Here is a 25,820-nt window from a genome sequence, read left to right as displayed (position 1 = left end):
CTTGTATAACCCAACAAAGTCAGTTTCATCTGGACGGTTTCTTTTCTTGTCGAGACGTTTCGTCCTTCATCAGTCCTGAGGAGCCACAACAAACTCAGTCCCACAAGCAGCACTCACATAGTGGGTCGACCAGTTTGCTGGTGATAAGATGATTTCTGGGGCCCGCCCCCTCCCCCACCAACTCCTCTGAGGCAGCCATAGCCAAAGCGGTTCAAAACATCGAAGTTCATGATCAATAATCCAGATAGAAAATCCAAGTCAGGTCACGAGTTTGATGAGGCTCCTCGGACTGATGAAGTCCTTTGAATGAAAAATGTCTAAAAAAAATAAACCATCCAGATGACCTGATTTAACATCGTTGGATTTTTTTTACCTGGATTATTGAGCATGAACTTTGAGCCCTTGTATAACATTTGACCTTGGGGGATTTGCATAAGTTTCATGAAATTATCTGGAGTGGATCAGAAGTTCTGAGCAGGACAACAGAAAGTTTGGGCGTACGTATGAACAGATTATACCATAACACGTTCGCCTTCGACAGACGTATACGAAAAGTGTTTCAGTGAGAAGTTAAAACAGATTTAAGATTAAATGTTAAAACTTGCAAAGCCTCTTTATGCAAAAGTTAAAATTGTTCAGGGATGGGTCATGTTTTGCTAGTAAACGAGTATTTGTCTTAAAGTTAACGAACATGGAAATGATCAAAGAATCAAACTTGTGGGAAGTCAAAAAAGAAAATTAGACACATGAAAGGATTAATAATATATTTAAAGAAAACTTTTTTCCTCAGTCCAACAGGTGACTGAACACAGCTGAAAAACTTAAAATAAATTCACATGCACTCCAAACCAGAATCATCTGTACTCAAGAAATATTTACTGTATTTCCAGGAACCTATTCAATAGGTTCTACAAAGATATTCAATTTACATGACGGATAGTCCTCTAATATTGCTTTATTTGGTGCGTTTCCTGTTGATTAATTCCATTGTGTTGGAAAATTAAGATTAAAGTATCTTAGTTTAGGCACATTAGTTTCATTTCGTCCCACCCAAAAGAAAATATACAAAAACTACTATAAAACCACAAACATTACACAAAAAGGCAAAATAAACTCCTGTTTTCTTTGCTCTTTGATCGTTTGTTCATTACGGCCGAGTGCAAATTAAACATTTTTCTAACTTTTGAACACAAACAAAACCTTCAGAGGACTACGGCTGCTGAAAAACATCAGCTTAAAGTAAATCCACTGCTCGATCGGAGTGGCAGACATTTCCTGGAGGCAAACATTTCTGTTTTCTTTCACAGAATCATGATTTAACACTTGGGAAAGATCATGATGGAGAATTTATACATTTTTGAGCACCGGCAGGCTGTCGGCATGTTGAGAAGCTCTATGATTGAGAAATACTTTAAAAGAAAAATCATTACTAATGATTCTACAAACAAACTCGCTCCCTCTAAAAAACGTCAAACTTAATAAAAGTCACTTTTTTAGTAAAAACGCTCAAACACGAAAGGAAGAGAAAATCTTCTATACTCCTACAACACAGAGTAACGTTCAATACAAACTAAAAGACGAGCAAATGTACAGAGAAACTTTTGTTCCACGTTCTGCGAGCGAACAGTAGAGTTCACGATGTGACAAACAGTGCAGGTCAGTATCAGGGCTTAAAATTATTCCTTCCTCGATTCGGTGTCTTCCTTTATCTTCTGCTCCTGCATGCGACTCCGAGTGGAGCCTGCGTGAACAAAACCACGCTTGATTAACAAGAAAACACAACTGAGATCAAAGGAACTTTAAGGTACGTTGCAACAGAATTACAAAGACGAACGCACAGCGGGTCAAAAGTTTACATGCGCTCATCATGAGCATGAATGTTATAATTATGGGGTTCAAATGGTTTTTTTTTTTGGAATTGTTCATTATCAAGGGTGGAATGATGACAGTATTTTCCACTGTATACGTCGCACCGCCGTATAAGTCGCATCTATTATGTGCCACCACTGACGTGTCGCGTTGGTTACGAGTCAACGCTAACCACGCGGAAATGTGGGCCGGTGTTGTGCCAGAAATCGATTGGCTGCCAAATGGCGGCCTCGGGAATGTGCACGCGAGGACTTTAACAAAAATTTAACGAGATTAACACTTAAAAACAATTATTTGTTTGCTCGAGATTATAGCAAAGGTGTGTCTCAGTTTAACTTTTCCTTAGTAAATATTTAAAAAATCGATAAATGTAGCAGGAGCGCGCAGAGGGACGACTCGCTGTGCATTTCTTTGACATTTAACAAGATAAACACCTAAAAACAATTATTTGTTTGCTCAACTTTACAGTAAAGGTGTGTCTCAGTTGAACTTTTACTTAATAAATGCACTTTAATGGTCAAATCAGCTGCATTTCGCCGGGGCGTCGCAGCAAAATGAAGCTGATTTGACGGTTGCTCCAGGCTTGATCCCAGAGCTGGATGAAGGTGGCAGTCTATAGCAAGCGGATTGTGTCATTAATAGCCACTTTTACCTATTACATGACACAATGGCATGCCATACTACTCGAGTGCCATCTAACGGCTGAAAATGGTAGTGTTCAATATTTTTAGTCAGAATGAATGAAAAACGGTCATATCTCAGCCAAAAATTGGTTTATAAATATGGGGAAAAAACATAAATAAGTCGCTTCAGTGTATAAGACGCAGAGTATGCTAATTATGCAAAAAAAACTGTAGGCCGGAAAATACGGTTTACAACGTGCAACTTAAGCAATTAAAAAAACAAAAACAATTATTTTAGATTTTCTCGTATCTGCACAGTCTACAGCAAATGGCACATTACACCTACAGCAATCTATATCAATGGTCCAGACAAGTAAAGGCATTATATAACAGTTGACCTTGATTTGTGACCTTGACCTTGGAGCTGGGGTGATGAATGACACTGTGTAGCGATGATGCATATGTGTATGAAGTTTTGTAAAATTTTCTAGTGAACCAGAAGTTATTGGCAGGACAATCAAATACATTGTCCTGATGCAGTCTAATGTATACGGTAGATACTTGAACTCATCCATTTGAGGGAGCACCTCACTTCCAACCCAGCGTGAGTAAACTGTAAGTGTAAAACTCTCCAATCTCTGTCCAGCGTCACTGTGGACAGGGACACTGGTGTTCCAGCAGTTTCTAGTTCATGGCAGACTTGAGCCTCAGTGGTTCAAGTAGGTTTATTGTCATTTCACCACATGTGGTACATGAGGTGGAATGAAATTATGTACTCAGGGTCCCAGTTACAACAAACAATAGCAAACATATAAAGTGCAAAAAGAAACGGTGAATAAAAATCTAAGATATACGCTAAACAAACGCCAAACGGTACGTTAAAAGATCTGAGATATACGCTAAACACTAATAATGTAAAACAATACGACGTAGCAACAGAAGCCCGAACAGGAGTCTCTTGTGAGTTGACTCGTTCCTGGGTAATACATGTAGTGTTTTCCCTAGTTTACCTGCCTTGGCAGGGCGCTCATATCTTCTGTGATTTTTGTCGACGGGGGGGAGGGGTGGAGATGGAAACACCTGTGTGCTGTTTGCCGTTTCTACTGACAGCTTTCGAGCCAGGTGGGGGGTGTATGGATGGTCAGTATGAGTGGAGACGAAGCGCTACCTCCATAGTCATAGTTTTTTAGCTAGCACGACTGTATTGTGTCACTAGCTTAGTGCTACATAAGTGCCGGCAGTTGTCAACAAGAGACGGTGGGCGGGGTTTGGTAGGCGGGGCACTGTGATGCACGCTAGGTTGGGTAGTGGTGGAAGCTAGATGATTCCTTGTGCCATGTCGAATGTTTCATGGTGATATTGTGGGTGGCATTGTGCTGTGCATGTTGTTTTGTCGTGGTGGTCTCTCGTTTTATCTATTTCTCTTTTATTTATTTATTTATTTATTCTTCTTTCTTTAAAAAAAATAAAATTGAGCGATGATGATAAGTTCATTGAAACACCACGTTTCTACACTTAAACTGAGCTCAACAAAAAAAAAAAAAAAAAAGGGGGGGGGGGGGGGTTGGTAGGCGGGGCACTTTGTTCTGCTGACAGGGCGGGGCGCCCTGCTTGTATAATGGTAGGGGAAACACTGAGGCCTAATCAGCTTTCATTTGAGGGGGACAGTTTGAGTCTTCTTTCAGACAATGGCGAAGTGGTGACACATCTGGATAAGTTGTATTTTATACAAGTGTTTAAACTGATGTGAATCTGAAGCTGTTCAAACTTACAATTTCCAGTTGTTTTGAATACGGATCCCAATAAGTGTGAAACGAATCATTTTTACGCTGGGAAAACAAGACATTCTAGAAGATTCAACTCAACTTAAATATCCTAAATTAATACAATATTCATGCCCACGATGAATAGATGTAAACTTCTGACCGCAACTGTGTGAACACGTTATCACTTACTCATCTCTGTTAGCTTCTGTATCAGTGTGGAATCTCCTCCAGGTTTGCTGTCATTTGGGGAAAATAAACTTTCAGTCAAGTACTTCATTTCTTTTAAATGACGTAATTGCCATTTTGTTGGTCACGTAATGAATAAGAACGTCTGTAAATTACAACAACTGTGACCGACCTGCCATCGGCTTCATCCTGCCAGTCCACGTCAAACCGCAATCTCTTCAAAGGCTTTGGAGCAGGGTCGAAATCCAGAGTCCTCTTGTGGGCGTGTTTGCTGCTGTTGACCATTTGGTTGATCCTCTGGAAGCGGTTGGCCAGCTGCAGGCGAGGACAGAACACAAAAACAAAGCGTGAGCACAAAAAATACAAATTTATGATGATTAATTTTGATGAGCACTTACCCCGAACGATTCACCGATGGATACCAGCATCCTGCAAAGATAAACCAATTTCAAGATGAAAAGATGTTTATGCGATGTTTTTGTTAAAAGTCAGTGCAATTCTGTGAAGAATCTGCAGGACTGACCGAGAGCGAGGCGTCATGATACCCGGGGACATGCGCGGGCTCTTCATAGGAGAGATGTACACGTTGTTGCTTCCAGGTACACGCAGAGGGGAGTTGGGGAACTTGTAGGGGCTGCATGGCATTTGAGGGATTGGAGAAAGTGGAGGTGGCTAGAAAAAAAATCAGAAGCTATGAGAAATTATAACTGTAAACATTATCGATTATACGTGTATTAAAAATTAATTTGCGCCTCACCCTGGTAGACGCATACTGCAGGATATTAGTTTTTAATTTCTGCATGAACACTTGGTTGTAGAAGACGATGATGGAGTCATACTGGTCCTTGGTGATCAACACGTGTTTAAATGTCTGCAGCAAACAGAGCGACAATTCAAATGATTAACAACATTCAATGAGTCATAACTGAACATGAAATAAGGGTTTGCAATGTAAGTTTGAAACAGCTGCATCACCTCTTGGTTGGTGTTGGCCATGTTCTTATAAGCTGAAACAATGGACTTGAAACGCAAATCGACACTCTTTACTTTGCATATGGCGTACATGGCTGACATCATCAGCTGCGAGAACAACAGAAGGTAATGAGGCAGAAAAAGAAAGAGGAAAACAAAAAAAAGTCAGTAAGAGGAAATGAACAACCGGGAGATGGAGAAAGAGCTACTGAGAGCACTGCGGTGTTGGGGTACCTGGTCGAGGTGACGGTCCCTCATCAGATCATACTCGTGCTGCAGCGTATGCTGGAACAAAGTCCATATGATGGGCTCCAGCTCAGGGTGAGAGGACAACAGGTAGGAGCAGAGGGTCTTTAGCCTCGTATAGGCCAGACGGTACACTGCAAAGGCAGAAAGAAAGAGGAGGAAAAAACATTTCAGCAGCAGCATTACCACTCCTCCAAGTTCCTTTGTATTCAAAGGAGGAAGGCTGTAAAGCGAACAGATCAGAATAATGCTAACCGAAAGAAACGTGATGGATGTCAGCTAAAAGTAGAAAGAATGCTTGGTTTTATACTCTTACATTTTTTATAGAAGAGGCTGAGAGAGTTGGACTTTGCTTGTCGTGGAGCTTGACTGGTGACCTGGGTGTGGGGCTGACAAGAAGCCTGGGGGGCAGGCTGAGAGGTGGACTGAGAGGGTGGTGTGACAGGAGACTCGAGAGGCAGGATGCGCTGGCCTGGTCTCACTGGCGATAGATATCTGTACACACACACCAGTGGAATGAGTGGAACGTGTCAGTTATCAAGATCAGGGGGTAAATTTTCCACTTCAGGAAAAACATAGACATTGACCGACTTTCTAAGCTAGCATGTCAGGACGCTCCTTGTAAGTCATGGACTTTTCCCAGTCTCTGTTATCCTTATGATTCACACTTATTTTACAACAGTTAGAAAAAAAAAGGGCTTTAGGGAGTAAGATGATCCTTTAGTTGCAGCAACAGGACAGAGAGATTGTGTGATGACTTACAGGTCAGCAGCGGTGTGGTTGTGCTGCAGCGGCTGGCTGAAACTGGCCGGGGTCTCCACCTGCTCTGCCGCTCCACTCTCATGCTCCTGCTCCTGCCTCAGGAGCTCAAAGAGCGGAGAGTCCTGCAAACGCACAAACATCAGCATTCATTTTACCAACTCAGGCTGAAAATTACTACAAACTGTCTCTTTAGGAAATCAATTCTATTAATGATTACGGTATTTGGAAAGTTGGTCAAAAATCCAAAAGCTTCAGATTGATATATTTTTCCCACGTTTGACAATACTGTAGTTTGTCAGTTCCACAAATCTGTTAAAAAGAGTACTGCATACAGCACATTATAAACCAGCAACAAACTACTGTACAAAAATACAGCTGTCTATAGCAATGGTCTGGACAAGTCAAGACCTTGTATGACATTTTGATTTGTGAACTTGACCTCAAAGCTGAGGGAAACGAAAAGATTACGCAACACCGTCTAGTGGTGGTACAAATGTACGTCCCGATGCATGCTCTCTAATCCAGGCAAGGTTGAGTCAGGTCCACTGAATGGATTCTTCTTTGTTGCTTGTCTTTTATCCATACGACTGCAGCACCTTCTCATAGTGCAGGACTATTCAACTGGGCCACTTCTGGCCCGCAAGGGACTTCAGTCCAGCCCACCAATGAGTTCATAAAAAAATAAAAAATACCGTTAATAAATTTTTTTTTTTGGGGGGTTCTGGGTTTTAGTTCTGTTTGTTGCATTAATGATTCAATACAACAAAACAAACTAATTTAAAAAGCAACAGATCTTTGTAATACTTGGTTTATTTACATAATGACTTTAATTGTTGGACGTCCGTCCCCTGAGCTACTGGCTTTCAGTAACTGTGCCCCCCCTCCCCACCCCCCAAGCAGTTTTGTTGAATAGCCATGTATAGTGGATCAACCAGTTTTCTGGTAACAGCCAAAACTAGTTTTTCACATGCAGCGGGAGGACCATCAGCCTAAGAATGTATTGTTAGTGCTCTGATGGACACTTGCTATTCATTAATATTGTGTATGCTGTTCAGTGTCAGGAGGCTGTGATCAGTTATAACATTGGAGAAACTAAACAGCCACTGGCCAAAAGGATGGCCCAGCACAAAAGAACATCATCAGGCCAGGACTCTGTGGTTAACACTCATCTCCAGGTCAGTAGTCACTCTTTCAGTGATGAAGATGCTCACATTCTGGATAGAGAGGAACGATGGTTTGAGAGAGAAGTAAAGGAGGCCATCTTTAAGAAGAGAAACAATCATTAAACGGGGCGGAGGCCTCCGCGCTCAACTGTCCACCTCTTACAATGCTGTTATTGCAAGTATCACTCAGGGCACTAACAATCTATTGTTAGGCTGATGGTCCTCCTTTTGCATGTGAATAACTAGTTCTGGATGTCACCAGCAAACTGGTTGATCCACTTTGAGAAGGTGCTGATTATAAAAGATGGAGTTTGTTGTAGCTCCTCAGACTGAAGAAGACTTTTGGATAAAAGATTAAACGTTTCTCAACAAAGAAGAATATGTCTAGAGGACCTGACTCAACTTTGTTAGAAAAGTGTATCAAGTTATGTTAAATTAACTTGAGTGAATCAGCATGGATGTGGAAATACCAGTTTTAGCTTTGCTCTTAATTTGTGACCTGGATATTAAAGCTGGGGTGATGAACGTGTACCCAACACTTTGTCTAGTGATGATGCATACATGTATGTTTCAAGTTTCAATAAATAATCTTGAGCAGATCAGAAGTTATGGGCAGGATAAGGAGCAGCTGTGGCGGTTAGAGCAGTCATTCAATGCAAGAGTTGAGGGTTTGACTCCACCAGCAGTCACATGCTGAAGTGTCCCTGGGCAAGACACTGAACCCCTCATTGCCTCTCATGTGTGTCCCATCAGTGTATGAATGTGATAAAGCTCTGATTATTCTTTGTATAGATATAGTAGAGTGCTGTATGAATGGGTAAATGAGGACACAGATTGTGTTGTAAAGAGCTTTGAGTAACTCGATAAGATAGAAAGGTGCTACATAAGTACAGTTCATTTATCGTTTGCCACAAGAAAAAGTTTGCAAATGGTGACTAGCTCTCACAACACATCCTGCCTTTGACAAGTGTCTAAAAATAATTAAAGGCGTGAAAAAACTAACAATAAATTTTATTCAGCTTGGGAAAACTCAATAATAGCTGTTTGTCAGTAATTTTAAAGCCTTGTAAAATATTATTTTAAGACTGAAACAAAATATTTGTTTCATCGTACATTATATAAAGTGCACCGATTGCAGTTTTTTGGGCAATCACTGATCTCGAAAAAAATCTGACCTGCCAATTCCGATTTTGGCCGATAATGATTTTGTTTTATAAGCGACCCCGTCAGGTGTTATAAAGTCACAATGCACCTTCAATTTTCCAATCTTATTTTATTGAAAAACATACTTATTCCCTACTTGTTTGGAGATCTCCCTGGTCTTCATGGTGTTGACTGGTTAGTAGAGCTTCTTGCTTAATGGTGTTATAGGCTCTAGGGCCTTTCAGAAAAGGTGTGTATACTGATACTTGTGAGACTTGGATTGCACACAGGTGGACTTCATTTCACTAAGCATGTGACTTCTGAAGGTAACTGGTTGCAACAGAACTTTATAAGAGCTTCAGATAAAAGGGGGTGAATACATATGCACATGGACATTTTCAGTTCATTTCACCCAGTTTTGATTTTTTCTCATTTTACTTCCTCCACTTAAGACTATTAAGTGTAGACGCTCGATTGGTTTTAAGACCTGTTAGACAGAATTTAATGAACCTGTGAAATAGGTGTGCAAATATTAACACGCAACTGATGCAAGACTGATGAACTTGTAGAAAGGAGTGTGTGTGAAAAGGTGGTAATGGATGGAGGGGGTGGTTCGGGAGGAGTTTGGTTTTGGTGGTTTATTGCTCTACATTTAAAAAAATAAACGTTGGCTGCACGTACTGACATGTTACTAGTACATTTCTTATGTCATGCTTGCTACACCCTGCTGACGCCACTGCCATTTTGAAAAAACACACTTTATTTCACATATTTTAAGTGTTTTGTGGCAATTCTGCAGCAATCTCTTAGATTTAGTAGCTAAATTGTTTAATAATTCTGTCAACAACAGATGTATACTTAAATAAAGTTTCTGTGGTTATTTGTTTATAAACTACAAGTTAGGACAAGTATATTTTAAAATACGAATACAGTCAAAACAGAGGTGCCATACAGTGTGTTAGAAGGATAAAAGTTAAATCTTGTGATAAATATAGAAAATATAACTACTGGTAAATACATATCAGTGATGAATATCCACACCCTTAATTGTGATATTGAAAAAAAAGAAGTGTTTAGATGAATGAAATCTTAACTAAAGTTGAAACAAAGCATCACAGGGAGGACTTCGGCCCCAGTTCAGGCTCCGCCCACTGTTTCAACAGTCCTCAGAGTTCTTTGTGTGCGCTTCATATGCACATTGGGTAACCACACGGACAGCTGTGAGGTGTCAGAATTACAGTAAAGCAGGAACAGCCACATTGTGCCTTCAGGGCTCGACAGGAACACACAAGAGAAGAAAAGAGGAAGAGCCAGAGGACTGATAGTTGAGCTGAGGAGAAACACGTGACACTTCAATGTGAGAGGGGAAACATTTCTTCTGTTGTAGAGAGAGCTGCAACTCGACTCAAACTGAAGGGAACTATAAACTGAAGACATCAGAGGTCAACAGAAGGTAATTTGTTGAATTGCTGTGTGATTTTCCTCAAAGTGTTGATTGATGAAAGAAAACCAGCTGAGATGTAATCTCCATTTCATTCCAGATAACCATGCCTTAATTAACAAATTCACCACATCTGTGTGAAGAACTTTTTCCATTTCATGGACAACATTCCAGACTTTCCAGCTTGATTTGAAGATGAATTACAGCACTGACAGCTGTGACAAGAATGATGACTTCAAGTACCCTCTCTACAGCGTGGTCTTCAGCCTGGTGTTTGCGATGGGACTTCTTTTCAACATGGTGGCTATGTATATTTTCGCCTGTACGCTGAAGATACGGAACGAAACCACGACGTACATGATGAACCTTGTCGTCTCAGACTCCCTCTTTGTCCTCAGCCTGCCGTTTCGAATAGCATATTTCATCAAGCAGAATTGGGTTTTTGGAAGCGTACTCTGCAAGATCTCCGTGGCTTTGTTCTACACCAACATGTACGGGAGCATCCTCTTCCTCAGCTGTATCAGCGTTGACCGATTTCTGGCTATTGTTCATCCGTTCCGGTCCAAAGGAATACGAACCAAGAGGAATGCCAAATTAGCCTGCCTTATGGTGTGGGTGATGGTTCTCTCTGGCAGTATACCCACAGGGTTCCTTCTGGACACCACCTCGCCAAACAACACCAACTCTACCTCGAATTTCTGCTTTGAGAACTACTCGAAGAAACAGTGGAAGGCTGAGCTGTCTAAGGTGGTAGTGTTCATCGAGACTGTGGGCTTCATTCTTCCTCTGATGCTCAATGTGTTTTGCTCAATCATGGTGTTAAGGACCCTTAATAGACCCCAAACCATCATCCGTGGAGGGTCCCTCAACAAGACAAAGGTCTTGAGGATGATCATCGTACATCTTTTCATTTTCTGCTTCTGTTTCATTCCATACAATGTTAATCTCATTTTCTACGCCCTGGTGCGCTCCAACGTCCTAAAAGGATGCTATATGGAACAAGTGGTCCGAACTATCTACCCCATTGCTCTCTGCTTGGCAGTGACCAACTGCTGCTTTGATCCAGTCATTTACTATTTTACTTCAGAGACAATCCAGAGTTCCATTAAACGAAAGACTACAGTATGGTACAACGGAACAACCAAACTATTTGACAGGATGCAAACGGACAGCACACAAAACAGTCCGAGCACTTTGCAAAGAAGCCTTACACTGAAGAGCATGAGAGCCAAAATATATGACGAGTCCACAGTTTGAGCACACTTCTATTGTGCAACGAGACTGGCAGAACTTGAGCTGAATGAAAGAACAGAAACGAAAGCAGAGTGACTTTGAAAGACAAACAAAATGGTTATTAGTCACTCTCGCCCAATGGACGTCACAGAGACTTTGAACTGGGATTTAAGACACTGATCCTTATAAAGCCAATAAAATAATGGAAATAAGTGTGTTGCAACATGAAACCCTTGATCGGGGCAGAAATGTGTGAGAAAATCTACAAAACACTTGGCTTAGTTGAGGAATGATAGGCAAGTGCTGATACAAACACGCATCAGCTTTTGCACAAATTACGTTGTACTTGTAAAAACCAGTTTTATAGTTCTTTTAAGGTGCAGTAGAAAGTGGCTTGTTACTAATTTATGGTCACCTTTGTGCACTTCGAACAGCAACGTAATCTGTGACTGATTTTCCCGTAAAACTGACAGTGAATAAAGCGTTCCACTTTTCAGAAGACAAATTATTTCCTGAATGACTGAATAATGGGGTTTAAAATGTTAAATGCTATCAGTTTCTCTTGCTGGGCGCCACCAGGTTATTTATCTAGATTGCTTAAGCATGAAAGTGCCGACAATTTAGGTACAAATACCGTGTTGTTTTTATGGACATGTGCGTATAAAGTTTACTTTAAAATTAACATTTAAGGTGTAGCCTTTAGAGGACACTGGCACAGTGCAAACACTGCAGGAGACTGATAACTTGTGCAGAAAGTTTACGGTGGGTAAAAACAAGAACATATACGTAATTTTATCTGCCCCACTAGATTTATGGATGCAAACTACAAAAGAGCATGCAGCGTTCACCTACCAATACACTACACACACACAAAATCACTGTACATGGTGTACCTGCCGTCAAGCTTTACTGAAAATGTTCTGTACATAAGGTTAGTTTGCCCACATGTGAAATAGAATACAGAGGAACTCGAATCCTAGTAAAACATTTGCTCTTTGCTGTGAATAAAAGAACTACAAGACGGAGCATCACTGCATTCCTGTTCAGAGGCTTGGCCTGAGGGTCCAGAACGACAAGAGTAGACTCATCACCTTCACTGACGAAACAACCAAAGCATGTGAGCAACAACACGCTCCCTGAGAAAGGAACACTTTTACAAAAGCACCACAAGGAGCACTGACGCAGCAGTGAAACAAACACATTTTTTACATTAAATCGGTCGCTTCTCCACAGGGACGGACTGCAAGTTTGAGTTGGCGACTCAGAAAACAGGCACATTTTCTGTTGTATTCAGAGTCAGAGATTTTATTCTCACTAAAATCGGAGTGTCTGCGTGTTCGTGATCACCAACCACGCAAGCTGTGCGACTGCGTTTTACGCTGTCAGCTTTTGAAAGTTCATGTGCACAGCTTGCAAACAATCTAGGCCAGGGCTATTCAACTGGTGGCCCGGGAACCAAATCAGGCACATGGATGAACTCAGTTCGGCCCACCAGTGGGTTCATTTTAAATAAACTTAGATTTTAAACCATAAAACAAACTAACTTAATGACAGTAATAACTGCTGGACGTCTGCCCCCTGAGCTCTTGGCTTTCAGTAACTGTGGCCCCCTGAGAAATTTAGTTGAATAGCCCTGATCTACAGATAGATGCATGGATTTACAGCCCAATGAGATTCATTTGAACTTAAAAGTAGAAAAAAAATAAATACTGAATGTTCTAAGGAAAAACGCAAATGATTTCATATTTTTTCTATATAAATTATGGCCTGTGAAGTAAATAAAAAAGTACATTCTGGAAGGAAAAAGGGTTTTAAAACAATTTTAAATGCTTGTTCACATTTAAAAATTCTCATGTAGTAAATAGTTCCATTAGAGACATAAAAGGTATTTTATAGGGAACTGGCTTTGGCCTTTATTTTTGACTAGTCAAAACAAGTTGAGATCAACATGTTCTCCTTTTAGATCTAAAAATAAGTTTCCCACAGTGCCTGTCTGATAAGATATACTGAACAGCTGTAAATCTGCAGCGCCTTCTGTTGGTTAATAATTGCTGTTCATCTATCGGCGTGATGTGAATACAGTTAATGATCAACTCCAATCACCGGGCGCAGTAATTATAACTTCCAACATCATGTTAAATCAGGCAAACTTTACTGGAAGGGTAATTCCTAAACTTAGTTCAATCAGAAATCTAGTCCCACAAATAAACTGGTGCTAAGAAAGTTTAAAATTATTCAGTGACAAAAAATAACTAAGTAGCAATAAATCATCGGTATGCACTGATGGAGGGAGGAGGGAGAGAGAAAGAGGTTCTGATTTGTGAGGCAACGGCTCAGTCCGTGATCAGTTACAGCGAGTTTTAAATGATGCTCAACACCAGCTGATGGGAAACTGAACCAGATACTGGTGAGTAATCAAGTTGGACCTGTTTCAATGTACCTCTGAGCCGCGTTAATGCAAAAGAATGGACGAAGAACTGAGTTTTGATGTGATCACAAGTGATCAAGAAATGGAAAAAATATTTTAAATAGCAACAGCATAGTAATGGTAAATATATAACAGAAGTCTTGATGTGAAATAGTTAGACGACACACTTATATTTGTTGAACGTTTAAATTTAAACAAAACTAAATATAGAGTGCACATAATGCATAATGTCTTTGCTGCTGCGACCTGAGGTGAAAAAAGTTGACAAGAAAGGTGATCTGCAGTAAGTGAGCTTGTATTTCAAAGGTTAACAGAATTTAGGATCTATAAAAAGAGAGTACAGATGTGAGACAACAGTCGCCCCTTTCGACAAGAAAAAGTGAAGCTGATTTATGAGCAGGTGAACTGTTATTATAACAAACAGAAAGCACTAATAAAAAAGCTTACAGTAAACGATTTCATAACCTTGTCTTAGAGATGTTTAACTACATATTTGATTACTGTAATTCTAATTAAAAACCTGACAGTCTCAACCAAAGATGATTTTTACAAGTTATTTCACGTGCTGCTTTTATTCACTCTGAATAAAATTAAATCAAATGTTTACTTGTTTTATGGGAGAAAGCTGCACGTAAATCTTTATTGGCAGAAAACACCTGTGTTGCAGCAGTGCATTCATGCCATCTTGGTAAATTTACATTTCATAAAGACGTCTCGTGTTTTAATTTGTCTCAGGTTTAACTGTTCCACCGGAAGCAGCTGAACGTGTTCCTTCCTGCCGATAAATGATCACTTCCTCCAACCAGACCTCCTCTGGAGGTGGGAGCACCACCGTGATTTAAAGTACCCACGTTACTAAACAGGTTGGAATATGGAGCTGTGGAATAACACACACCTGACAGGGAAGTCCAGCTCACTCTTGTCCAACTGCACTGTGGACACCAGCTACCGCTTCACCTTTTACCAAGTGTCCTACAGCGTGATCTTCCTGCTGGGACTGGCCACCAACAGCCTGGCTCTGAGGAGACTCTGTTCGTCACCCTGCACGATGAACAGCACAGCCATCTACATGTTCAGTCTCTCCTCAGCAGACTTGTTTTTTGTCATCTCTCTACCGATGAGAATCTACTACTACCACCAAAGAGCTCGAGTCTGGTCTTACAAGACGGGCGACTGGACTCCAGGAGCAGCTTTCTGCCAGATCACCTTCATGCTCAAATACATCAGCTTGTACGGAGGCATCTTCTTTCTGGTGTGCATTGCTGTAGACCGGTACCTGGCCGTGGTGCACCCCCTGGCACCGACGCTCCGCAGGCTGCGTGCTGCGCAGATGGTAAGCGGAGGGATCTGGTGTGTGGTGCTGGGACTCAGCGTAAGTCTGCCTTTGTTGCGTTTGGCGGCGTCTCGTCAAAACCAGCCCTGCCTGCTGGACCCGACCTCTCGGCGCCACAGAGCCTTCATTCTGGCAGCTCTGAGTTTAGTTTTGGGCTCGTTTCTGCTGCCCACTTCATTACTCCTCTACAGTTACTGCAAAGTGCTGAGCGTGCTTCGACACAAAAGACATCGCTGCCGAGGCCACCGTCGCAACCGAAAGCAAACCCTCAGAGTTATTTACTGGGTGCTGGGTGTCTACCTGCTGTGCTTCCTTCCCTACCACATCAATCTGTTGGGATACACCCTCACACACATGAAACTGCTGCCGCACTGCGGCCTGGCAAAGCTGACAAAGTCCGTGCACCCCGTGGTGCTGTCTCTAGCCAGTTTCAACTGCTGCCTCAATCCACTCATCTACTACTTCTCCAGCAGCCTGGTGCACAGAGAAGCTCCCAGATGTGGAATCAGAGGCAGGTAGCAACAGTTACTGAAAAAGACATATTTTTAATAAAAACTGAATCCCCATACAAAAGTAACCTGCATGTTTTGATTCAATTAACTACAGCCTTGTCAACTTATCCACAGTACTCTTTTTGATGAAGTCTGAGCTCTTCTTGTGGTTGAAATAGAAAATTATTTGTGAGATTTCTTTTGAGCAATTCAAAAGTTGTGCATTCAGTTCCTTCTTCAACATAAAAGTCATTACAGTCTAAGATGGAGTTCATTAAAGTGACTTTGGGAGCATTTATCCCTGTGTAACCGTGTGTCGGTCACCAAAACAATTGTTTTAAAGAAGTTTATAAATCAATTCTTCAGATTTTTTAAGTTGACATTTGTATCCGAGTTGGTTGGACTTTATTATACGTGTGATCTAAACTCCATAAAATAATCAAAAACTGTATTCAAAAGATGGATAGATGAGGACAGCACTTCTGAGCATTAAAAATGCTGTTAATTATTTTAATCTATGGATTTTACAATCTCAACCACTTAAAATTTAAAATACTGACTGTCTAAACCTAAAACTTAAGGCTGTGATCGATGAACCAAAATCTGACCTCACGATGAGTATGTAAAACTTTCAGATAAATTGAGACACGTGCTCTGCTTGTTTGAGCAACTCATTTGACTCAGTTTTGATTTTCATCCATTTCTCCATCATTTGCTGCTTGTTCTGGAGTGCAGGAGCTTGAGCCCAGACATCGCTTTCCTCAGCCACCTCTTCCAGTTGGAGGATTCAAAAGTGCACCTTCCTAGGGAGGTGTTCAAATCCTTACCAGATGCCCGAACCACCTCAACGAGTTCCTCTCACTGTGGAGCAGTAGTCTACTCTGTCTCTCCAAGAAAATTGAACTTTTCACCCCGTCTCTAAGGGAGAGTCCAGCTACCCTGCAGAGAAAACTTGATTTGATCACGTGTATACCACCATCTCATTCTTTCAGGCCCTACTCAGAGTGTGAGACTCTGGGTTGTGGCCCAGTCACCAGGCGTTTGCTGATAAGCCCCTCCCCCAGGCCTGGCTCCAGGGTAACCCACGTCAGGGCAAGGTACGTTGAGCTGCTTGCTCTTATCTGTCCATAAAAGTATCATAAATCGCTCGTTGTCTGGCCCATCACCTAGGACCAGTCTGCTTTGGGGGACCCTACTGGGGCCTGTTGTCCCCGACAGCTTCGCTTCTAGGATCATTCAGGCACACAAATTCCTCCATCACAATAAAATAGCAATTTATCGAGATTTTTATTGTCTTAAAAAATGGATTTTGGAAAAAAAAATACTGTTTTTTCCCCACACTTGTTCAAAACTAGAAAATGCCCCCCAAAAAAAGAGAATTAGAATAAAAATTTGAATTAAAAAAAAAAAGAGAAAAAACTGTTGGAAAAACTGCAAAATAATTCAATAAATCTAGCCTTTTGTGTAAACTTCAATCACATATTAATAGCTGTTATTGTAGTTCGATGATAACATGAGTTGCTCATGTTGACATTTATTACTGCACCTGGGAAAAGGGGAAGACAGTGGTGTACATACACGAGTGGGAGAGTTATAAAAACTTAAAGAAACAAAGCTGCAAAGATAGCATGAAGGTTATTACGGGAATATTAAGCAGCTCAAAAGTTTGTCACACTGTCCAATTGTTCTGGGGAACATACTTGAGTAAAGCAATAAGCTATGTATGGTAATTACACAAAGCTTTAGTTACATTTCTAAAGAAGGTACTCAACAGGCTGTGGCAAATGTTAAAACATAAATAGGAAATTACACCATAAGTGGTTCATCAATCTAATACAGAAACAAAAACATGGATTTAATGTATAGTATTGCCAATCACAGAACATCTGGAGCTCTTTAGTATTATGCTAAAAGGTGCTGCCCTCTAAGATTTGTCTCTAGTCAAAACAGTCATCTATGCATTTGTGCACTTAAATATTTAAAAAAAGAAAAAGGTTGAATTTATTGAAAAGCTGAATCATTTTCTGAAAATCATCAGCCGATTTCTGCATTATATGTTGTGCATCTTTCAAACCAGTGTGACTCTGGAGTGAGACAGTACTGACCTTCCTCCAAGCAATCCTCTCCATGATGAGGTTCTCACAGGTCTCCAGATGTTTGATGATGTCTTTGCTCAGCGTGGGCTCGGCCTTGATGAAGCTCTCGATCACTTTGAAGAAGTCGAAGGCGGCCAGGTTGAACACGTTCAGTATCCAGGGGAAACACACGTCTGTTCCGGCGTGGTCACTTCCTCCGTTGCTGTACCTTCCATTTTTAAAGCTGCTCTCTATTGATGCAGCACAAACAAAAAGAATTATGACAAAAATACACAAGGGCACATTTATCTACAATGTTAAGAGTACATTGCACAACACAGGACTTTGAGAAAGAACAAGTCAGGGGTGTCCAACGTATGGCCCACGGGACATCTGCGGCCCTTGGAATGATTTTGTGCGGCCCACAACCTCAATTTAAGAATAGTAAAATTTTGGCCCGCAGGCTTAAGAGGTTGATGTAGACATACACCTTCTCCAGGTTTAATGGTGATACACACATTATATATGTATGTGTATAAATGTTAGGTTTAATAGAAGTATAGATGAGAAAAATATATATATTTTCAAAATATTCAGTGTTAGATGCAATACTAACCCTTGGCTATATAATTACTTTATTTATTTATTTCAATGTTTTGGTACAAAGCACCACAAACCTCTACTGACTTTTACGAAAAAGTACACTTTTGTATTTTTATTTATAAAACTTGGCTAAATATAATGAGTGTTTTTAAAGAAAATTAGTGGAGTTGAGTTAATCATGGATGAAGGGACATTGGACTAATTGTACGATTTTGCTTTTGAGAATAGACTATAATGAATTTTCTAAGCACGTGAAGATAAAACAAACAAACAAAAAACAGAAGACCTAACAAAACAAAGGAACTGCGGGGGGGGGGGGGGGGGGTGTCTAACAAGGTTAATGTTTACAAGGCTTTTTATATTTCGGATTATAACAATTTAGAAATCCTTCCTTACACCAAAATTACTATAATTTTGTAATTTCTTTAGAATATTGTTCACATTGTTGAGAGTGAAAAAAATTAATATAAGTAGTATTTTTTAAAATCTTTTATTCAAACTTTTGTGGCCTGCGAGTACTTTTATTTTGACAATTTTGTTCCGCAAATGAAAAATTGAGACACTCCTGTAATCAGTTAATCATTTAAAACAATGACAGGAAGCACCTTCATATGTTGCCATGACAACTTCCAAGGCACATGCCAGAAGTGACGTGTGGAAAGTGGCGTCATTGAGGAGTTTACTGAAAAATAAATCAAAATGACTCAGGGAAAATAAAGTTTGTTGTGTAAATATCAAAACACGTGAGGAGTAAACATGTAAGTCTGAGTCCAAGGACACAACGACTGACTGTACCTGAAATTTTGCACAGACAGCCGCTTCTCTTCCTATAAAAATATATTTGACAAAAAGTCTTCAGATTAGGCTATCATTAACATTCAGAACAATCAGTGTTTGTATGTTAATTTAACGTGACAGTCTAAGCACACAGTGAAAAAACAAAGACAAGAAAAATAAAACTAAACGAGTAACTTTACCGATTTCAGCATCGCCTCCATGACTTTATAATAAAGTCTCACACCGAGAGCAAATCTCTGGAATATGAAATACGATTAGATAAAATTCAAGAGCAGAATATGTTGTTTTATTTTCCTTGATCGTACCTGTCTACCGTAGGCCACACAGCGGGGCCCAACTGCCTCACCAAACTTCTGACTGAACAACTGTCCCAGCATCTCCAGACGCTTCTGCACGGCCTGCGTCGGGTCCACGGTGCAATTCTGAAAATAATAATCAAACAATCTTGAATTATTCCGAGGTGTGAACTTATAGGACACTTTAACTGATGCTGATGATTCACGAGACCCACTCGGAAGTACGTGGTCAGTTTAGTTGACGGCTGGTCTCCACTGGACGGGAGCTCTCCCCTCAGCAGCTGAATGGACGTCATGGCGGCTCTGAAAAGAAAAGAGGAAACTTTAAAGTGATGACAAACAACTGTAGAAACAAGAGTCAAATCTAAAAAACTACAACACAATATGATAAACGTCTGGAGCTCTTCGGTTGTCCATAAAAGACCAATTTGATTTAAAAATATTTTATTTTACAAGACAAAAATAGGCTGCGAGTAGAGGCAGACAACATTAGTTTTCTATGGGCGGTGTATTTTCCTATTTGTGTACAGGCATGACCTACTGCAGATTTTTTTTTTAAGTGACCAAATAGATGATCAATCTTTAGTTGCAGGATTATTACACTTATTTTTCACACTTGATAAAACATTCTGGGTATGCACAGAAGAAAAAAGATACGTTTTTTTTTTAATGCAACTTTGCTTCATAAATCTCGTGTTTAACCAAACCCCTGTATCATCTGCTATGTCATAGTTGCCATAAATTTTTTAGGATAAACAATGAAATGGTTCATATACACAGTTTTCATCAAGACTTTTATTAAGAGCAACTGTATTGAAAACATATGAGATCTTAGCCTTTTCCTTCGGAAGACAGAAGGACAAGCTGCTCACCTGATTGGAGTCTGAGGAGGAATTGGCACTTCCTCTTCATCCTGCTGGTTCTTTGTTGGTGTTTGCTCCACTTGTATTCTGAAATGCAGAAAATGATAAAAAAAAATAAAAAAAAACAGTTTTCTTTAATACTCCGTCTTTAAAAACAAACAGTGGCAAACAGTAAGGAGGAAGATCTTTCAGTTATCAGGCTCCTCTTGTGGAACCAACATCCAGGTTCTGTCCATGAGGCTGACGCATTGTCTACTTTTAAGTGACGTCAAATTTGAACAGTTTTAGGATTTCTGTTTTGTCATTTTTCAACAATGGGCTCAGCATGAGCGGAAGATGAGGCAGAAGACCATGGAGAATGTTGTTTTCCACACAAGACAAGCTGACGGCTCCTTATGAGGTAAGAGAAATGTGTGTTTGTTTGCTCTGCGTTGTAGTCCTCTTCCTGCTTGCGGAGCGGTGCCCGGTCTGCTTACATTCACACTGTACTCGAAACGCGCTCGAGTTTTTTTCTACCCGACCGAGACCTAGTTTTAGAGAGGGTTTCAGAGTTCGCCTTTTTGTTCCGTGACAGAGTTCGAAGGCGAGTTCACACCTCCTCAAACGAACCGGACTTCCTAGGCAAACGGGCTAGAGTTGGGGACAACAGGGCTGGTGTGAATGCGCCCTTAGTTATGCTGCTACTGTAAAGGCTTAGACTGCTGGAGGACAAACTGACAACATTTCCTAACTCTACTGGTGTCTTTACTTGCTCTACTCTGCCTGTTTGCATTTGTAATTATGTATATCCTTAATGTTTATTTTGTCTTGCCTCCAATTATTTTATTAACCTTTGTTTAACCAGGGAAATCTCACTGAGATCACAGATCTTTTGAAAGGGAGGCCTGGGTCTGAAGGCAGCCTAACATACTGTACTTTCCCATAGTAAGCACACCCAGACCGGTCATTCTGTGAGTGTTTGCTTCTTCCTGTCCTCTCAAACCCCAGCTGGTTGACACAAATGGCCGCTCATCCTGAGCCTGGTTCTGCTGAAGGTTTCTTCCTGTTAAAAGGGAGTTTTTCCTTTCCACTGTTGCCTTTGTGCTTGCTCAAGATGGGAGACTGTGATGAAGTGAAGATTGAATGCAATCTGACGGCCTCCTACGATAGAGAACTTTTACTAAATTGGTTTTGATAACGTATGTGAATGTTTCTGTTCAGTGCCCTGAGACAACTTCTGCTGGGACTTGGCGCTGTATAAATAAACTGAATTGAATAAAAAATTTTTTTATTACGTCTCAGCGGTAGAAGCAAGAACAGTCTCATCTCCATCAAAAAACAACCGTCCGTCAATCTCTCTGCTCTTGAGGTAGTGCTCTTCATACTGCTGGTTGACGTCCGTCACCTGGGATCAGAAAAACAGCACAGATTTAAGGTTTTAACAAGTTTAACAAGGTTTCAACACCAACTCTGTCTGACAGCACTTTACACTTATCGACTGAACCGTTAAAGTTAAAAATAAGCCTGTCTGGTTTTAATAATAATGATTTTCACTTGTTCCATCCTGACCCAACTGAGAGCTACCAACACTACAGTATATTAATAAGTGATTAAAACCTTAACCTATTTCATTAGTAAGACAAGAGTACTGCATTGTACTGCACAATATACGTCCATCAAGAAACAATTTAGCAGTGCAACGATCTAAAGAAATTGTCCGTACATCCCGAGACTATGTAAAATATTTGACCTGGATTTGTGACCTTAGATCTGAGGTGATGAAAAGTGCACGTGCTGCTCCTTTTTATGCACGTGTGTATGAAGTTTCATGAAATTATCTCCAGCAGATCAGAAGTTCTGGTCCGGAAAAGAGAAAATTTATGGACGTATGGACGAAAAAACAGACAATACTTTAATACGTCTGCCTTTCGACGGGTGTATAATAAATAAATAAAAAAAACATAAGGACATTGATATACTCAATTTCAGAAAAAACACACACACTTGAATGTACTTTTACAACTAATCAATACTTGGGCTCAATTCAAGATGGCCTCCACAGCCAACTGACATTAACAAACTAACAAATAGCTAAAGGTAACTCTTCATGTTTATAAATATTGATATAATCTGGTGTGGTAGTAGCCGAGACTCATTCACAACACCTACTCAGGGTATGACATCATAATATTAAGTAATGACATCATAATATTAAGTAATAAGTGCTGTGTGTTGTAATCATTGTATGTTCCCAGACAATGGCAAAATTAGTTCTCTGCATTTAACTCATCGCACCTGAGATGCACCCAGGTGGAGCAGTGGCAGCTACGTAAGCTGCCCGGAGAGCAATTAGGGATTAGGCGTCTTTCTCAGAGACACCACGACATGTGGAAATGGATGGGGATCGAACCTGGGGCTTTTGGGTCCCGAGTCTGCTGCCCTGTCTCTACCCTATCTCGGCCCCTAAAAACATTTTGCCACTGCTGTGGCATTAGGAGTCCGTTTGTGTTTACAAGACAAACTGTGTTCAATGCGAAAAAAAAACCTGCAACATTTGTTTTCAAAGTTTTAACTCCCAGAACTAGAACTAGGCATAATTTGGATTCATTCACTGCTGAACCCATCAGCACTCTAACTTTAGGGTTTACCGTTCAGTCTGCAAAACCAAAATACAAAGACTTAAAATCTGAAGACAAATTTTGTTGCATTTGTACCAAAACACACTGGAAATATTTTTCACGACAACTATAACCTGCCTGGATCTGCTCAAACATATTTCTATAAAAACTTCCAAGTTACTCACGAGCCTAAAAAGAAGAAGCAGATAAAGATAATGGATGGATGGTATTTCAAGTTAAACTCTTCAAACTCCCCCAGTCAGACAGCTGATACTTTAAATCTGAACAACATCTTTTGAGATGCAACTTCTCAATGTTCAATGTTTAAGCTGCTTTACAGAAGACGGATCAATCAGGTAAGACGAGCATTATTCACAAGTAAGACACTGTCGTCTTAAAACGTTCACCATCTGTTTGTTACTGGGGTAACGCATCAGTCACACAAACATGTCCTGCATTGTTTTTTCAGAGAAGTGTGACAGCTTCAGTAGCATCCTGTCCCCACAGTTTCATATCTGCCTCTGCCAATAAACTACTGATGTATTACAAAGATTCACAGCTTGATTACACATTTTTCTGACACACCTGACATCTGTCAGACACTCAAATGCTTATTATGTTCAACAGCAAGCAAGAGGGGTAACCGATGGAAACAGGTAAACGCGGAGGAGAGTAAACCTAACTTACAGCAGGTGTGCTGACAAGAGCCACCTACCTGAGGAAAGTCTGGGGCTCTAGAGAGGTCTAGAGAGTCCAGAAAAGCCAAAAAGCTGGTCTGGTAGACATTCTTTACCTGGAAAAGACAAACAGAACACGTGAGGTCTCGAAAGCTATATTTGTAAGATAAAAAGCAAAAAAAACGAGTGGTACACCCATCACTGAGGGATTTGAATAGTTAATGTAGGCCTGTCATGGTAACAGATTTTGCTCGGCAATTAATTGTCTCAGAAATTATTGCAATAAACGATAATATTGTTTGAAATTTGACAATAATTAGTAATTATCGTCAAATTTAAGAAGAAATATTGGTTAATTTTTGAGTGTAGTACCTTTTTTGACCACTGGATGGCAGTACAAGACTGTTTGAACTGAAGGATGGGTAGTGAGGGAGCCTCTAAGAAAAATGGGAGGGAGGCCCCTTGACATGACATGGATTGTCTCCCTTTCCTTTTTTCAGTTCTCAAAATGGCAGACGCTCTGTGTGTTTTGAGCTTTTTAGCATAGCATTTGTCACAAAACTTTTAATATAAAAAAAAATCAGTAAACAAGTTCTCAGCTTCTTTTTAATAATAATAATAATCATAATAATGTATTTTATTTGTTAGCACCTTTCAAGACACCCAAGGACACTTCACAACATTAAAAAAAACAAACTAAAACAATACAAAATGGCTTTAAAAACACTAAACCAAGAAGAAAATAACAAAAAATTAAAGTGAGAAGGCGAACTTGAACAGGTGAGTTTTGAGTTGTGATTTGAAGGTCTGAAGGGAGTCAATATTACGGATGTCTGGAGGAAAGAGCGTTCCAGAGTTGGGGAGCAGAGTGAGAAAAGGCTCTGTGTCCCGTGGTGCTGAGGCGGACAAGAGGCACGTTGAGGTGGATGGAAGAGGAAGAACGAAGGGAGCGGGAATGGGCGACAATGATCGGAGACAGGGAGGGGCGACGTTATGGATGGCCTTGAATGTGTACAGCAGGATTTTAAATGGAATTCTGAAAGTGACTGGAAGCAGTGAAGTTGCTGTAAAACTGGGGTGATGTGGTGAAATGAAGGGGTTTTGGTAACGACGCAGGCAGCTGAATTTTAAACCATTTGAAGTTTACGGAGTAATTTTTGCGGCAGAACAAATAGGAGAGAGTTGAAGTAATCAATTCGAGAAATGACCAAACTATGGACCAAGATGGAAGCAGAGTGCGGGGAGAGGGATGGACGGAGACGGTTGATGTTTCGAAGGTGGAAGTATGCAGACCAGGTAATATTATTGATGTGAGAGTGAAAAGAGAGAGTGCTGTCAAGAATGACACCCAGACTCTTAATGTGAGGGGAGGGAGAAACCATGGTGCTGTCAACGGTGAGGGAAAAACTGTTGACTTTAGATATGGTGGATTTAGTGCAGATGAGTAGAAAATCTGTTTTATCCGTTTAATTTAAGGAAATTAGATGTAAACCAGGATTTAATTTCAGCTAAGCAGGAAGTGAGGGAGGAAGTGTAGAATTAGGTGCAGTGGATAAGAAGAGCTGGGTGTCGTCGGCAAAACAATGGAAGTGAATGTTAAATTTACGGAAGATATTGACAAGTGGGAGAAGGTAGATGATGAAAAGAAGGGGCCCCAGCACAGAGTTTTTGCAGAGAAAAACTTTTTACACGAAGGCACAGGTTTCAAACGTGAATTTTGGCGCATTGACAAGATGGAGGTTTTGTCCCGGGGTCGGCCTGTTAGCTTAGCTTGTAGCGTAGCTTCTCCGCTTAGCTGCTTGTAACGATCCAAAAACGTGATTTTGGATGATTAAAAATGCATTTTAAAGAAAAACTAGAAAAAAGAGAAAGAGAGGGGTCAGTGAAGAGCACCGGAGTCGAGTCTTTTGCCATCCGGTGTCTTCAGTAGAAAGAGAGAGACACGAAGAAACAATAAAGCCCATACATGAAAATGATGTCAATAATTTTCATTTATCATGCGATTAATTGATTTATTGTTTATTGCGACAGGCCTAAGTTAATGTTTTAAGTTTTTGAATTTAGAGGTTTTCCTGGACATTCAACGAGGAATGCAAGTAAACCTTAATGTTTCTGGAGCAAGATATTCAAGTGGGTAAGAGTTGCACTGTGTAGAAGAACATAAGTAGGTTTTTTTTTTCTTATCCCAGGCGGAGCAAATAGAAGGATCCTGACAAGCAGAGGGAGCATTTTTATACACCAACAGGTACAATGGT

The 25,820-nt window shown here is 40.4% G+C and overlaps 3 protein-coding genes across 3 annotated transcripts in view; 2 read left to right on the top strand and 1 right to left on the bottom strand.

Annotated features, from left to right (window-relative positions):
* Positions 1-1,663: 1,663 nt before the first annotated feature.
* rb1 (retinoblastoma 1) overlaps positions 1,664-25,820 on the bottom strand; it is a 31,825-nt gene continuing 7,668 nt past the window's right edge. The window contains exons 9-27 of the mRNA XM_037688104.1: positions 23,604-23,681; positions 21,566-21,675; positions 20,301-20,378; positions 19,644-19,731; positions 19,438-19,554; positions 19,312-19,368; positions 19,130-19,161; positions 18,940-19,016; positions 17,762-17,982; positions 6,425-6,546; positions 5,979-6,157; positions 5,651-5,796; positions 5,420-5,524; positions 5,202-5,315; positions 4,968-5,116; positions 4,843-4,873; positions 4,617-4,759; positions 4,448-4,494; positions 1,664-1,741 (exon numbers count right to left, since the gene is read on the bottom strand). Of these exons, the coding sequence (XP_037544032.1) occupies positions 1,677-1,741; positions 4,448-4,494; positions 4,617-4,759; positions 4,843-4,873; positions 4,968-5,116; positions 5,202-5,315; positions 5,420-5,524; positions 5,651-5,796; positions 5,979-6,157; positions 6,425-6,546; positions 17,762-17,982; positions 18,940-19,016; positions 19,130-19,161; positions 19,312-19,368; positions 19,438-19,554; positions 19,644-19,731; positions 20,301-20,378; positions 21,566-21,675; positions 23,604-23,681 (1,959 nt within the window). The 3' untranslated portion in view covers positions 1,664-1,676. The remainder of the gene's footprint in view (positions 1,742-4,447; positions 4,495-4,616; positions 4,760-4,842; positions 4,874-4,967; positions 5,117-5,201; positions 5,316-5,419; positions 5,525-5,650; positions 5,797-5,978; positions 6,158-6,424; positions 6,547-17,761; positions 17,983-18,939; positions 19,017-19,129; positions 19,162-19,311; positions 19,369-19,437; positions 19,555-19,643; positions 19,732-20,300; positions 20,379-21,565; positions 21,676-23,603; positions 23,682-25,820) is intronic.
* On the top strand, positions 9,926-11,783 carry LOC119420675 (lysophosphatidic acid receptor 6). Its single transcript, XM_037688102.1, has 2 exons — positions 9,926-10,183; positions 10,272-11,783. The coding sequence occupies exon 2, from the start codon at positions 10,367-10,369 to the stop codon at positions 11,426-11,428; it is 1,062 nt and encodes a 353-aa protein (XP_037544030.1). The 5' UTR covers positions 9,926-10,183; positions 10,272-10,366; the 3' UTR covers positions 11,429-11,783.
* Positions 14,704-15,724, top strand: LOC119420676 (lysophosphatidic acid receptor 6-like). Its single transcript, XM_037688103.1, has one exon. It carries the CDS (start codon positions 14,704-14,706, stop codon positions 15,682-15,684), a length of 981 nt encoding a protein of 326 aa, XP_037544031.1. The 3' UTR covers positions 15,685-15,724.

Source organism: Nematolebias whitei, chromosome 14, assembly GCF_014905685.2.
Source record: "Nematolebias whitei isolate Nwh7 chromosome 14, NemWhi1, whole genome shotgun sequence".
NCBI lineage: Eukaryota > Metazoa > Chordata > Actinopteri > Cyprinodontiformes > Rivulidae > Nematolebias > Nematolebias whitei.
Note: the sequence above shows the minus strand (reverse complement) of the source record. Positions and strands in the feature narration are given on the sequence as shown.